Here is a 12,833-nt window from a genome sequence, read left to right on the forward strand (position 1 = left end):
TTTTTACCCTTCTCAAAAGGAAATTCGTAGGACATTAAACCAAGGAAGCCGTTCATTCAAAGTTTGCTCGTTTTCTCCGAGCTGAACGTTTCCTTATTCCGTAACCCGTGAGAGACTCGTAGCGGGAGAAGACATCGACAAAAAGAAATGCGAGAATCATGGCGCTAGCAACGAGACGACGTCTACAGAATCTGCTGGAAAGCACGGTTGATGGGCGAGCGGACGGGAACACCCTTGTAGAAGTCGATGGTGGCAAGAGCGCGCTTGCTGATGCCCTCGGGTGTGAACTCGAACTTGGCGTAGACCTCCTTGTAAGGACCAGAGGCACCGAAGCGGTTCAAACCGAACTGCTCGTGAGAGTAACGCTCCCAACCCATGGTGGAGCAAACCTCGACCGACAGGACGGGGATGTTGTCGGGGATAACCTTGAGCTTGTACTCCTTGTCCTGGGCATCGAAGACCTCGAAGCAAGGAACGGAGACGACGCGGGCGACGACACCGTGGTTCTTCTGGAGGTATGTGGCGGCCTCGAGACAGAGGCTGACTTCGGAACCGGTGGAGATGAGGGTGACGGTGGCATTGGGGGCCTCGAGGACGGGGTAAGCACCCTTGAGAGCAGCCTCGATGCTGGAGTGCTCAAGCTGGGGCAGGTTCTGGCGGGTGAGGGCCAGGATGGAGGGGGTGTGCTTGGCGGTGAGGGCGGAGTAGTAGGCAGCGCTGGTCTCGTTACCATCGGCAGGGCGCCAGACCATGCAGTTGGGGAGGGCACGGAAATGGGCTAGAGTCTCGATAGGCTGGTGAGTAGGGCCGTCCTCACCGAGACCAATGGAATCGTGGGTAGCGACGTGGATGACGCGAACGCGGGAGAGGGCGGACAGGCGGACGGCACCAGCGGCATAGGAGACGAAGTTGAGGAAAGTACCGGCGGCAGGGATGACGGTGCCGTAGGCAGCGAGACCGTTCATAATGGCACCCATGGCGTGCTCACGGACACCGTAGCGGATGTAGCGGCCAGACCACTCACCAATGCCGTACTCGGGAGGCTGGAAGTCGACAGCGTTCTTCCAGCGGGTGTTGTTGGAGCCAGTCAGATCGGCGGAACCAGACAGAAGCTCGGGAATGACGGAGTGAATTTTCTCGAGGACGGCCTCGGAGAGCTTACGGGAGGCAATGGCAGGGTCGCTGGGCTTGTAGACAGGGAGGGACTTTTCCCAACCCTCGGGAAGCTGGCCAGAGAGACGACGGGTGAGGTCGGCGTGCTCGTTGGGGTATTCGCTGGCGTACTTTTGGAGGAGCTGGTTCCATTCCTGCTCCTGAGCAGCACCCTCATTGGCGTGCTTGTGGTAGAGGTCATAGACCTGCTGGGGAACGACAAAGGACTGGGCAGGGTCGAAACCGAAGCGCTCCTTGACGCTCTGGATGTCGTCGGCCTTCAAGGGGTTACCGTGGACACCGCCGGTACCCTGGAGCTTGGACCCGAAACCGATAGTGGTGGTGAGACGGATCATGGAAGGCTTGTCCTTGACAGACTGAGCCTCCTTGATGGCAGCCTCGATAGCCTCGAGGTCGTTGTCACCGTCCTTGACCCAGACGGTGTGCCAGCCGTAGGCCTCGAAGCGTTTGGTGACGTCTTCGGTGAAAGCGCACTTGGTGTCACCATCTTAATTGTATTATTAGCGGAAAACTTCAAAAAGCAGAACAGTCCAGGGCTCACCAATGGAAATGTGGTTGTCGTCGTAGATGGCAATCAGGTTGCCAAGCTTCAAGTGACCAGCAGTAGAAGCAGCCTCGCTAGCAATACCCTCCATGGCGCAGCCATCACCGAAGAAGCAGTATGTGTGGTTGTCGAACAGGGTGTATCCGGGCTTGTTGAAAACACCACCGCTGTGGGCCTGAGCGATAGCCAGACCAACGGCGTTGGCGAAACCCTGACCGAGGGGGCCAGTGGTCACCTCAATACCAGGGGTGTCGTGAGCCTCGGGGTGGCCGGGAGTGATACTGTCGAGTTGCTAGGAGACAATCGGGTCAGTGATGGATCTTAGAATCCCCCAGTGTGGTTAGCTTACACGGAAGTTCTTGAGGTCATCGAGGGAGAGAGCGTATCCGAAAAGGTGGAGGAGAGCATATTGGAGCATGCAACCGTGGCCGTTGCTGGAAGATTTCGTCAGTGAAGTCTTCCAGAGAACTGAGAACAAGCTCCATACGAGAGGACAAATCGATCACGGTTGGCCCAGTCGGGGTTCTTGGGGTTGAACTTCATGAACTTGTTGAAGAGAACGTGGGACACGGGGGCCATGCCCATAGGGGCACCGGGGTGACCGGAGTTAGCCTTGGCCGTAGCATCAACCTGGAAATATTGTTAGCAAAGAGTCGTAAGTGCGAAGATCCGTGGCAGTAGTTTCCGCAGGGCAGTCAAATCATAAGAGTGGTCAAAGTTCCCGATGAATTGAGTTTGGCCGTGGCAGAGCTTGTCGGATGCATATCCGCGGCCTGGAATTCTGGCACCGCCGCCAAACTCAACGGAGTGAAGCACACTTGAAATATGTAGAGAACGGTGCGGGGGAAAAGTGCTTGGAGAAGCAAGGGAGCATACCGCAAGAAGACGGATGGTGTTGATGGCCAATTGATCAATTTCTGAGTAACCCATGATGGCGGTATCTGTTGAGAAGAGGCGGAGTTAGAGAGCTGTGACGAGAGAGCTTTTGCGAATGCTGTGAGAAGAAGAGGGGCGTACTGTTTAAGGATCTGATTAAACCCGCCTTGTTCTAGTTATGGGATGAATGGTTGAATGAGAGAGAAGAAGAGAGGAGAGGAGGAAGAGATGAGGAAGAGAGAGAGGATGGAGCAAGAATAATAATAATAATGGATCGGGGGCCACGATACAGAAAAAGGCGGCGGAGGGGTTGAGATGAATGGAAGTGGCAGGTGGGGAATAATGATGTATTGGGGTGGGTCGGAGAGAAGATTGTTCACCGGGCACTCAATCGCCTTTTATAGGAGCTCAGGGTTGTTCTGAACTTACTGGACGAGGGATTCCGATGACCTTCGGATCAACAATTATTATTTAATACTGGCGAACCGTTCGTGAATCAATCGGCTGAGTTGGTAATCCTGAGTAAGGTCGGTATAAGCTCTGCTTCGTGAGACCTGCTTCTAAGAAGTGTTTATCTACCCATCGAGTCCCCCGAATGAGAGCTTCAGTTGTCCTGCGCTTGACCCCTCAAATGCTGCCTGAGGCAGAGATACCCCGCCGGAGGAATGCTTATGATATACCAACAACTGGCAAAAAAAAAATCATCGAGGGTCCCAATTGACAATAATAACAAGAATTACAAACGAAATAACAATCCTCCTTGGAGAAACAGAACAAAGATACTGGGCATCTCCGGCCTCCGCGGCGGAAAACGATCATCAGCAACTCCTACTATTAACCTGTCGAGCTCGAGCTGACGGCCTGACTTGGGGCCCTTGGGTTGACCTTGCATACTCGCATAGCATTTTTTCCTTTTTCCACCCTCCACTTTCATGAATCTGGAATTCCGCCTCAAATCTCTTCACCGTCACGCGGCACAACTCATGATCGAGATCGGTTGTCTGACTTGAGGATAATTTCGTGCTCTCAGGTCGGCGGAGCACCCTCCTCCGGTCCGGCTGTTGTCCCAAAGGTCCAAGATGACAAACAGCGACCATCTGGACGTTTCAGAGACGGTGATTGTCATTAATTGCCGGCGGGCGGCTTCCAACGGGCTGAAATATCATCTAGAACACCTTATTCAGCCTTAATGGGTATTAAGTAATCTTTTATTCAGGAACGTCAAAAGTGTTGTCTATCTTTACTTTATCCATCCTCTTCATACACTGCCCTTACTGTGGTCCTTCTCTACTATTCCACCTCTAGTACATACATCAGACTCTACCGAGGTCAATGTTCCTGTCCTGGCGATCTCAGAGCCATTGGCATCAATGGCAATGCCCATCTAGGTACTTGCGAGCTGTCACTATAGCCCGAGATCTCGGGCCAACCCGGTACTCCTACCCCTTAATCCACGGTGCTATCTTGTACTCTTCTCTCAACAAATGAAGATCTTCTCCCGGCACGGTAACAGCTACGAGAACTGAGTCGTTCAGATATGGTTTCTGTTGCTTCAGTTCGGATGCTAGCGTTGCTTCTGGTTCGACGAATGACGACATTGTGCAGCGAGCTGCTACGTTTCAGATAGTATTGAAGCCTCTAATTCCGAGTGTACCCGGTTCTATGTTGTATACTACTGTTGCATGGATGTAAGCCATTACATGGCAGGCGCGGCATGGCGTGACATGATGCGAGACTGGGAAAAGGACAAATAGTCATTGCATTATATACAAGCTCTGATGTGCTGTACACTCATAAAAAGATAGCTCGCTCGCATGTGATCTATCCTAGATCCGTGAAGTCGACCGCAAGGTAAGTCCAATTTGACTCCAACCCACCCAGGTATCATGAAAGTAGACCAAATCTGATCAAAACAATTGCTCAACAAGAATATCCAAAAGAAAACCCACGGAATGAACTCCGGTACACCGTGAAGTGTGCCCAAATTAACCAAAATGTAGCTTAGACGGCCAACCGTTGATTCCAGCCGTTGGCCATAAGGCCGAATTCATCAATGTCATCGTCCCCAGCAGGAATCACCACGCCCTGCAAGGGATCCAAGAGGCTGCCTGCACGTTCGTCGAGCGGGAAAGGCATGTGTTGGAGAGATAACGAATCGTCTCTACTACCCAAGCTCTCATCGGAATAAACGCTCCGTGCCGTCAGTTCCTGGTTGACGGCGAAATCACTGCTGCTTGTAGCGGACCATGCCTCTGGTGAGAGGCCTTGGAAATCACTATGCGTTGACAAAGGCCCAATTGATGGGTCTTGCTTTTGCATGTACTCGGCAGTTAGTGACGCAAAAGGTCCAGGGTCTTCGCCGCACTCCTTGCCACCATAAATCCCCGTGAAAATGTTCGAGTATCCCTGATCCATGTCGCTGACGACAAACTCCCAGTCTGCGAGTGACATGCTTCCAGAGGGCGGATCCGTCGGGACAGAGCAGGAAATCGGCTGACTGTTATCATACTTGACAGAGTTACGATGGTAGACGTTCTTGCTCATTGAAGGGTGTGGTTGATAGTTGTCAGGTGGGAGGCTCGCCCAGCTAGGGGATCGCATCTGACGCTCAATCAGACCAGGGCTCGTGCCTGAGATGGTGTTTCTGCGCGAAATAGATTCTTCCTTGCGTGCCTGGTTCGGGCTCGTGCTCCCCATCAACCGCGCCTTCCAAGCTTCAATCTGCTTCTTTGGAGATTTCATGGGCTTCTGCAAAGGTGGGCTCATCTCCTGGGGTTGTACAACCGATGTGCGCTTGTTGTTGTTATCGAGAGAGACTAGAACACTGGCCAAAGCGCTGAATTCCGCAGCAGCTGCAGACGATTCCGACTCTAGCTGCTCAACGACCGCAGCAAGCATCCTTTGGCTTTCCTTGACAAGCTTGCTATCACGCTTCAAACCGATGCTTAGCCAGAGAAGCCCAAGCCCTGAAGCGGACACCAACTCTCTCCTGTTGATGGCAACGGAAAGACACAGGCGTCTTTCATCGAGTAACTGGAGGATTTGAACAATGTGTTTGCTAGAGTCGGCGATGGCAAGGGCGGACGAGGTGCGAGTTTGTTCGTCGCCGAAGCAGATGGCAGGGCGATGAAGGAGAGAACGAATGAAATAATACACCAAAGACTTTTGAGACAGTGCGTTAGTGAGAGGTTGCAATATATCAGTTTGGTGCACTTACCAAAAGTGGTGATCGACTGCTAATGACGTTTGTGCTGGGCTTATCTTGAGAGAACTCGAGACGAAGGTGGGTAGGCAGACCCTTGACCCATCCCTCTAGCTTTTCGGCAACTGAACGCATCTTGGAGAGCGGAATTTCGTATCCCCCATCCGAGGGATAGATATTTTCTAGAGTGTTATTCAAGATTCTCGCCGCATTGAACAGAGCAAGTGCACTCGAGATGCGAGTCGACTCGCCGGGTAGAGTGGGAAGGAACCCAGTTGCTGTCACGTTTTCGTCATCAATGTCCTCGGGGTACTCGGTACGGATATCCTGCTCACGAAGAAGAACAGGTAGACCAGTAAGACCGGCGCAGAACCTGAGCGTATGTTAGCTGGATACCTTGGAAATATAGCGGAATGTGAGACGCACCGATCCACAACGTATTGACACCAAAAGACCTTCTTCCTAGTTTCAGCCAAGAGAGGGTTCGAAGAGAACGCCTTTTGGCTCTGGTGGAGTCTCAACTGGTGGCAAAGGCCGGTAGCAAGACTACGATATCGCAAAAGACTCGAGTAGTCGCCCTTTGTTAGACAGTACATTTGGGCCAGGACGTAGCATTGCAGTGTTTGGATGGAGATGTCGCCCAACATTGACTCCAGAAGTGGGGACCAATTGTCCTCAAATAAGGACGGGTCCTGATTTGTCCTCGACTGTATCAGGATTAGCATGGAATATCGAGGGAGAACAACTCATGTTGGAAGCTTACAGTAGCAGAAAGCGCTGCAACAGCGAATATCAAATTCAGCTGAGCGACATCGTGTCTGTTTCCTTGGAACGATTCTGAGTCGGAAAGGTATTGCTCGTAAGCCTTGAGGATGGTCGGTCGGTGGACGACGGGGTAAAGTGGCGCCCATTCTTGGAAGAAGATGTTGATAAGCTGGTCAGACACGAGCCGAGGTGCTGTTTTGAGTGCTTGGTCCAGGCGTGAGGGCGAGATAGGGGTAGGTGAAGCAGTCAAGGCCTTGGTCGAGGTTGCCGGAGCCAGCCGGCCTTGATCAGTGAGCTTGGTCGTAAACACATCTAATATAATTGTCAGTGACTCATTTGCGTGAAGCTGAAGTAACACGTCAAAAGGACATACCAGCAAAGCCACGTGTGCTCGAGACCCCAAATCCATCGAATCCTTTTGCATCGCCCGGTATTTGCGGCTGCGGAACATGAATGACGCTCTCACTAGATGCAGAAACAGTGGGTTTGGCGGGCTGAGGCGGCGAACGAGCGGACGGGGGTATCTTTTGCTGTGATGGTGATGTAAACGAATGTATCCGCGAGAGCACATCAATTTTCTCGTCCTTTTCATCCAACAGATTCTTCAAGTCCCTAACTTCAGCCTCTAAACTCCGTACACGTTCTTCCAATGACTCTGTATATCCACGGGGGAAAGCTCGCCGACTAAGCTTATCGCTGGTCTTGCATTCAAACCCGACATTGGCGCACTGTGTGCAGCATGGGCGAACTCCGTCGCACCGGATCTTTTTGCTTCGACACCGGTCACAGGCTTGGGCGATACGGCTCTGTGTGCTGTTGCCGACCTTTATCACTTTCATAGGAAGGATTCCGGGCATGTTGGCAAAGTGTTGGGGCGCCTAGCGCCGATTTGGGTGATATCGCGATGAGTTGAGACGCCAGCGGATTTTCGAATCCAGTTGCAAAAGATTTCCAGTGTCCTAGCTAGTAACAGGAACAAGCAACGACGATTAAAAGCCGATAAGAGGATAAGGAGAGGAGGGTGGTGTAGGATCGTGGCGGGGAGAGTGGAGAGGGAGAATTGCTGATGCTGAGAGAAGACGACGAGGAAGCCCGGGAGGAGAAGCCTTGAAGAACGGAGCGATCGGCCCCCCGTATCAAGTAATACGCGACGGTGCGGGTGACGGCGGGGGGATTGCCATGTGGAGGCGGAATTCGGCGATTAGGCCAATCACAGATTGGGTTTTACAGCAGTTTCGTGGGCTCAGACGACTGCTAAACAGCGCTGGCGCAGTATTATTCGTTACTAGCGTGCCATTAAGTGTGCAATTAAGACAGCCCTCGAATCACTACAACAAGGACGTGATCATCACCTCGTTTTGTCTGAATGAGATCAGCCAACGCTGAGAGGCGATCGCAGTCATGGAGGACCAAGTTGACTGAGCTATATAGAGTGGCGAGGGGGCTCAAAAGACCCAAATCCAATTGAGATGCAGCCATGGTACATCTCGATCGTGAGAAGTGCGGCTAGGACAGGATCTGGAAGTGCCGACAACGGCCTCGAGACTCGAGAGTATGTACTAGCCCTGGAGAGACCTTTGTTTCGAATTCCCTGCTTTTGCTCGCGAAGTTCAGTACCTTCTAGTCTCTACTAGTCTATTACTACATTTGGAATAAGGAGGATCACCAGCCTCGTCTCACTGTCGAATGCCGGCTTGGCCCCTCGCAGACATCACGGGATGGACTTGAGTCTTCAAGTTCAGCCACGCTTTTGAGTGTGACCCCAGATCTCCAGCTCTCAATATATCTCTTGGATGGATGAAACCGTTAAAATGAGACTCTAAAATCTGGGGTCTGCCATGGATAGCCCAGTCCACGACATGAGGACAGAATTTGTCCATATTCAGCCGAATTAACCCAGGCTATTATGTCCAACAAGGTTGTCCCGAAAGCTGAGGGCGAATGAAAAGACCAGGACAGAAAAAGTAGTGTTAGTCTTCCGTTCCCCCGAGAACCTATCTCGGCCCCTCGTGTCTTGTGCTTTCCTCCCTCGTGTCCATACAAAGAGTGAAAGGCAGTTTGGTTTTGCAGGTTGCCTCCGGGCTTCCCCGGCCGTTCGCGAGAATACTGGAGTAGAAGCGCGGGGATTCTTGGAGCGCGCCTGCGTCGCCCGATCGAACCCTCGAATTTGGGATGTGGGCCCAGATTCAGATAGATAGAACATTTCGAACGCCACAAAAAATCATGCCATATCAGTTGCGGTAATGGATTTCTTTGGATAAGGTGTACATCATCCTGACATCCTCTCTAAAATAATGAGATTGCTTTCCTCATGAAAAGACCGAGTCTTGGCCGAGAAATCGCAGAGGGTGGAGGCCGGTCTCCCGACTTTCTGGGTATGATGGAGCTGGTTGAACCTGGTTCGACCAAACATAGGAGAATAATTGGCCATTTTGCTGATCATTGAGGAACCGCATTTCTTCAAACCCGACAACCTTGGAAAGATATCTCCTCCATTATTCTCCACAAACTGCACAGGGGAAGATTCGGCTTTCCAATCCGAGCGTTGCCCACGTCAAGCTTGCTTGCTTTGTCCTGCGGCTCAGAGGTGGACTTGAGATCCCTGGTTTGCAAGCCCAGGCTCTTCAAGCACTAAACCTCTGCTACTACAGCTAGGGGTCTTGCGCTCTGACGAGGCAATAATGATTCCCAGGTTGCGAATTGCGTGCTACTTTGGATATTCAGCTTGGCGCAAATGAGGATCATGCGGGGATCGCCACGTCATAATTCGCTATGTGAAGGGTTCCTCGTCTGTGGGTCTCAGCTTAAAGTTGCCTTCAGCATCATATGTAGTCCATGAATGGAGCTATGTTAGACTATGGAATTCATGAAAAGTCATCTTCGACTTCTGCAGCCTGTCGTTGGGCAAGATATTTGCTGACTGTGTCGCTCTTTATCAAATTATCTCTCTGTACACCCGGGGTCAGCATCAACACTATCAATTTAATGGAAATGCACATACCTGCTTTTCTAGATCTTTTATCGCCATCTCCAGCAATTTCCCTTCCAATTGTCGCAACTTTGTGACTGTGCTGAATACCTCTGGTCGGAACAGAGCACGCATATCTTCGCTATCGTTGATATCCGAAATCATGCCCTCAGTTGTTCGCAATATGAAAAACTGGGTTTCTAATCGTTCGAGTATGAGCACAGCCGCACGCAGCTGAAATATATCCCACGATGGGTCTGCAGCTAGCAAGTCTCGGAGGTGATGCGGCGTCTCCACGTCCTCTCCCTTCCAAGTGGTTTTTAACTGCTTCGAACCATCATTCGCTTGTAATACTGCGAACTCGAGTCCATCTTCCTCATTGACGCAGGCCCACCACACAATTGGACTTTCCCAGCGCGTTTCAACCGTGCCGGATGAGGTGGGTTGGCCAAAGATACGGACACCGGGGATCTCTTTGCAAAATGCCATCTTTGCCATACCCAATGGATCGTCATCGGGTATATCCAAATCCAGCTGGATTTGCCGTGTATCGCTCTTCTTTGCATCAAGAAATCCATATGAGAAAACCATCTCGGCCGCCGATTTCTCTTGGCCGTATCTTTTCACGTTGGTCAATTTTAGTCTCCCACGTACTTGGACACCAAGGCCAAGACTTACGATATAGTAACCTCTTCATCCGCGTGCAGTTGCTTACCCAGACGTAACTGAAGTATAGCATTCCCATTCTCATCCTTACCATAAAATGCATTCACAGTGGGTTCAGGCGCATGGTTTGCCATATCAATACATGGCACCATGGCATGCCCGTACCCAGGTAAATCTACCATGCGCGAACGGAACACTGCATCAAGATACTTCCAATCATCTAAGGTGACTGCACAAGTATCTTCGTCCCACCACAAATCCTGACACCACGAAACACACTCTGTGGCCTGGCGAACATGTTCGAATTCCTTTTCCAGGGCAGCAATCTTCGCCTCGTAAGCGATTCTCAAGGACGTCCCGCGTAGCAGCTCAAGTTCCTCCATTGTCCAAAATGTTGGAAGCGGTATAAACGGAGGCAAGAACTTTACGTACTCTGTCCAAGCATTCGATAGGCCGATCTTTTGCTTCGATTCTGCGAGATCTGGAGATGAATGTGAGATTTGAAGGAGCAGGAAGATTAGAATGGCGCCTCTGGCTGTCTGCACATATTAGCTGTAATGGTCGCATCGAAAAGCATAAGGTTACTTAAACATACCTTTCCAAAATCCCCGACAGCTTGCAATACCTCACCCAGATGCCGGTCATACTTGGCGCGATCATGGACCATCTCGAGCGACAGGATCATGTCGGAAGGTACCTTGATGAGGACATCTTCTTCTGGCGACTCATCCTCCACTGACTGCTTTTCCTGTGTTGCGATTATTGCGCCACCTTTGTCGGTCCCATCTTCTGCTCGCAGCTTTCCAAAGGTGACCCCTCGAAGGGACACGCCATAAAGCCGGGTGAAGGGGTTGAGAGTTTCTAATGGAATATGTTCCCGCTTCATGATACAGACTATAGCGCCCTAGAGCTCTGGCCGATTGTGATCAGCCTAGGTTATGAGTTTGTTCACTCGTAGACCAAGCTCTTCGTGAGGTTGACCTCGGCGGGGAAAGGAGGGCGCTACATTTCCTTATCGATAAGACTTTCGGCCCTATACTCACCCGTTCTCGAATTTCATACAATGAGGCATCATGGCGACGTCATACGTCTTCAACCAGATGAAATTCATTCGGAGTAGGCGTAAGGAGGGCTTAATAAAAGCCATGATTTGCCAGTGCGTTCGAGGTATATTTGTTTGCTTTCCCCGAATCCAACAGAAACAATCCTAGCATAGTTCTATCTACCAAGATGTCTCGAAACCTATCATCAGCTTCAAGAATCTATGGCCCGCTGGCCTCCCGGCCCCTCTTTTCATCATTAAGCCCGGCAGCTATCATTCATCCTACTCTCAGTGTCCAAACCCGCCTTAACAGCGGTATCACAAAGGACTGGAAGGGCTCATCGGGAGAGAAGCATGCGACCCACAGAATACAAAAGGAAAATGATGCTACCGACCCTCAAACGATAGGCTCAGGCCGGACTATGGAGGATAGGGAGAAGAACTACGGCACCGGAAATACTGGAACATCAGATGCTGCCACCGAAAGGGGCGGGAGGAAGAATGAGAGAAAGGTCAAGCAGGATCATCCAAAGGCGCCCGAGCCTGTTCTTGGTATGAATGACGAGAGAGCTCAGGTTAGTCGGTGCCAGTGACTGCTGTGTAGATTGCTGCTGACATGGAGACCATAGAAGGGAGTGTGATCGTGACGCACCGGTGGTGGGGCCCGGATGCTTAGTGGCTTGTCAATGTATACCTTGTCTGCTCTCGAGCGAATTTGTACATCGTTTGGTGAAAAGTATTTTCAGTACATGGCACACTATCGTATTGGTGGTTCAATACCATGTGTATAATGGTGCCGAAACATTTTCTAGATCTATAAGCATTGATGCATCATCATTCATCCTCACATTGAACCATACACAGCAGCTATCGTCCGGGTTTGAACGAAAGCACCTGGAAGATTGTCAGCGTAAAATCAATACTCAATAACTTGAGAGACTTACATCGTGTTTCCCTACCCCAACAATCTCATCTTCTGAGACTCGGACGCCTCCAACTCCCTCAATATATGATATAGGTATATCGCCCATGACTTTGCGGGCCACGTCGCCCACTGTGCTGTTCCTAATGCGAGTGTCAATGAGGATACCGAAATGGCAAACCAGGCCGACTCACTTCTTGACAAGAACACAATCCCGGAATGCCGCAGTACCAGCTCCGGCTGCAAATGTGTGCAAGTTCTTCACAGGGAAGACGGGAACAAGCCCGAGAATCTCTGCAGCTCGCGATAGACATTGGACAACGCCAGTAGAGCCGAATCGATAGAGTACCATATCCTTGAGGTTCTCGACACGGCTAATTCAACGTCAGCAGTGCATTCCCAATGCCTGAATTTGCAGGACAAAATACTTTTGCAGCTTCTCATCCATTTCCTTGAGCCCCCCTCCGTCCGGATCCCCGTCTGCAATAAGGTCTTCTCTCGTATCTACGAATTCGCTTCCTTCTGTATATCTTATATAGCCTTGCTTGGCAAGTCTCCGAAGAAAGACCTCGGATATGGCGGAACAAAGAACAATGGATTGTGGATCCTGCATCTTTGCGATTTTGCTGATATTCTGTGACGACAAGTCAGTACTCACAAAGGCGACTTGAAAAA

At 50.9% G+C, this 12,833-nt stretch overlaps 6 protein-coding genes across 6 annotated transcripts; 1 reads left to right on the forward strand and 5 right to left on the reverse strand.

The window, feature by feature from the left end:
- Positions 1 to 182: 182 nt before the first annotated feature.
- Positions 183 to 2,647, reverse strand: tktA (transketolase tktA; the record flags this gene model as incomplete). Its single annotated transcript, XM_071045993.1, has 5 exons — positions 183 to 1,660; positions 1,715 to 2,009; positions 2,067 to 2,151; positions 2,205 to 2,347; positions 2,594 to 2,647. 5 exons carry the CDS (start codon positions 2,645 to 2,647, stop codon positions 183 to 185), a joined length of 2,055 nt encoding a protein of 684 aa, XP_070897916.1.
- Positions 2,648 to 4,392: 1,745 nt separating this feature from the next.
- Positions 4,393 to 7,662, reverse strand: facB (C6 transcription factor FacB/Cat8). The gene is made up of 5 exons (XM_071035916.1): positions 6,934 to 7,662; positions 6,559 to 6,872; positions 6,222 to 6,502; positions 5,811 to 6,168; positions 4,393 to 5,755 (listed from the first exon to the last, which is right to left on the reverse strand). Exons 1-5 carry the CDS (start codon positions 7,415 to 7,417, stop codon positions 4,595 to 4,597), a joined length of 2,598 nt encoding a protein of 865 aa, XP_070897917.1. The 5' UTR covers positions 7,418 to 7,662; the 3' UTR covers positions 4,393 to 4,594.
- A 160-nt stretch (positions 7,663 to 7,822) lies between these two features.
- Positions 7,823 to 8,774, reverse strand: BJX68DRAFT_239725 (uncharacterized protein). The gene has a single exon (XM_071040578.1). It carries the CDS (start codon positions 8,761 to 8,763, stop codon positions 8,452 to 8,454), a length of 312 nt encoding a protein of 103 aa, XP_070897918.1. The 5' UTR covers positions 8,764 to 8,774; the 3' UTR covers positions 7,823 to 8,451.
- BJX68DRAFT_239727 (SET domain-containing protein) lies at positions 8,775 to 11,165 on the reverse strand. Its single transcript, XM_071040579.1, has 4 exons — positions 10,790 to 11,165; positions 10,207 to 10,733; positions 9,562 to 10,147; positions 8,775 to 9,508 (listed from the first exon to the last, which is right to left on the reverse strand). Exons 1-4 carry the CDS (start codon positions 11,078 to 11,080, stop codon positions 9,425 to 9,427), a joined length of 1,488 nt encoding a protein of 495 aa, XP_070897919.1. The 5' UTR covers positions 11,081 to 11,165; the 3' UTR covers positions 8,775 to 9,424.
- A 1-nt stretch (position 11,166) lies between these two features.
- On the forward strand, positions 11,167 to 11,878 carry BJX68DRAFT_239728 (uncharacterized protein). The gene has a single exon (XM_071040580.1). It carries the CDS (start codon positions 11,425 to 11,427, stop codon positions 11,827 to 11,829), a length of 405 nt encoding a protein of 134 aa, XP_070897920.1. The 5' UTR covers positions 11,167 to 11,424; the 3' UTR covers positions 11,830 to 11,878.
- BJX68DRAFT_239729 (uncharacterized protein) lies at positions 11,865 to 12,794 on the reverse strand. The gene is made up of 3 exons (XM_071040581.1): positions 12,353 to 12,794; positions 12,181 to 12,301; positions 11,865 to 12,130 (listed from the first exon to the last, which is right to left on the reverse strand). The coding sequence occupies exon 1, from the start codon at positions 12,769 to 12,771 to the stop codon at positions 12,544 to 12,546; it is 228 nt and encodes a 75-aa protein (XP_070897921.1). The 5' UTR covers positions 12,772 to 12,794; the 3' UTR covers positions 11,865 to 12,130; positions 12,181 to 12,301; positions 12,353 to 12,543.
- Between the last annotated feature and the right edge of the window lie 39 nt (positions 12,795 to 12,833).

The sequence above is a fragment of the Aspergillus pseudodeflectus genome (genome assembly GCF_044049435.1).
Source record: "Aspergillus pseudodeflectus strain CBS 756.74 chromosome Unknown BJX68scaffold_28, whole genome shotgun sequence".
Lineage (NCBI taxonomy): Eukaryota > Fungi > Ascomycota > Eurotiomycetes > Eurotiales > Aspergillaceae > Aspergillus > Aspergillus pseudodeflectus.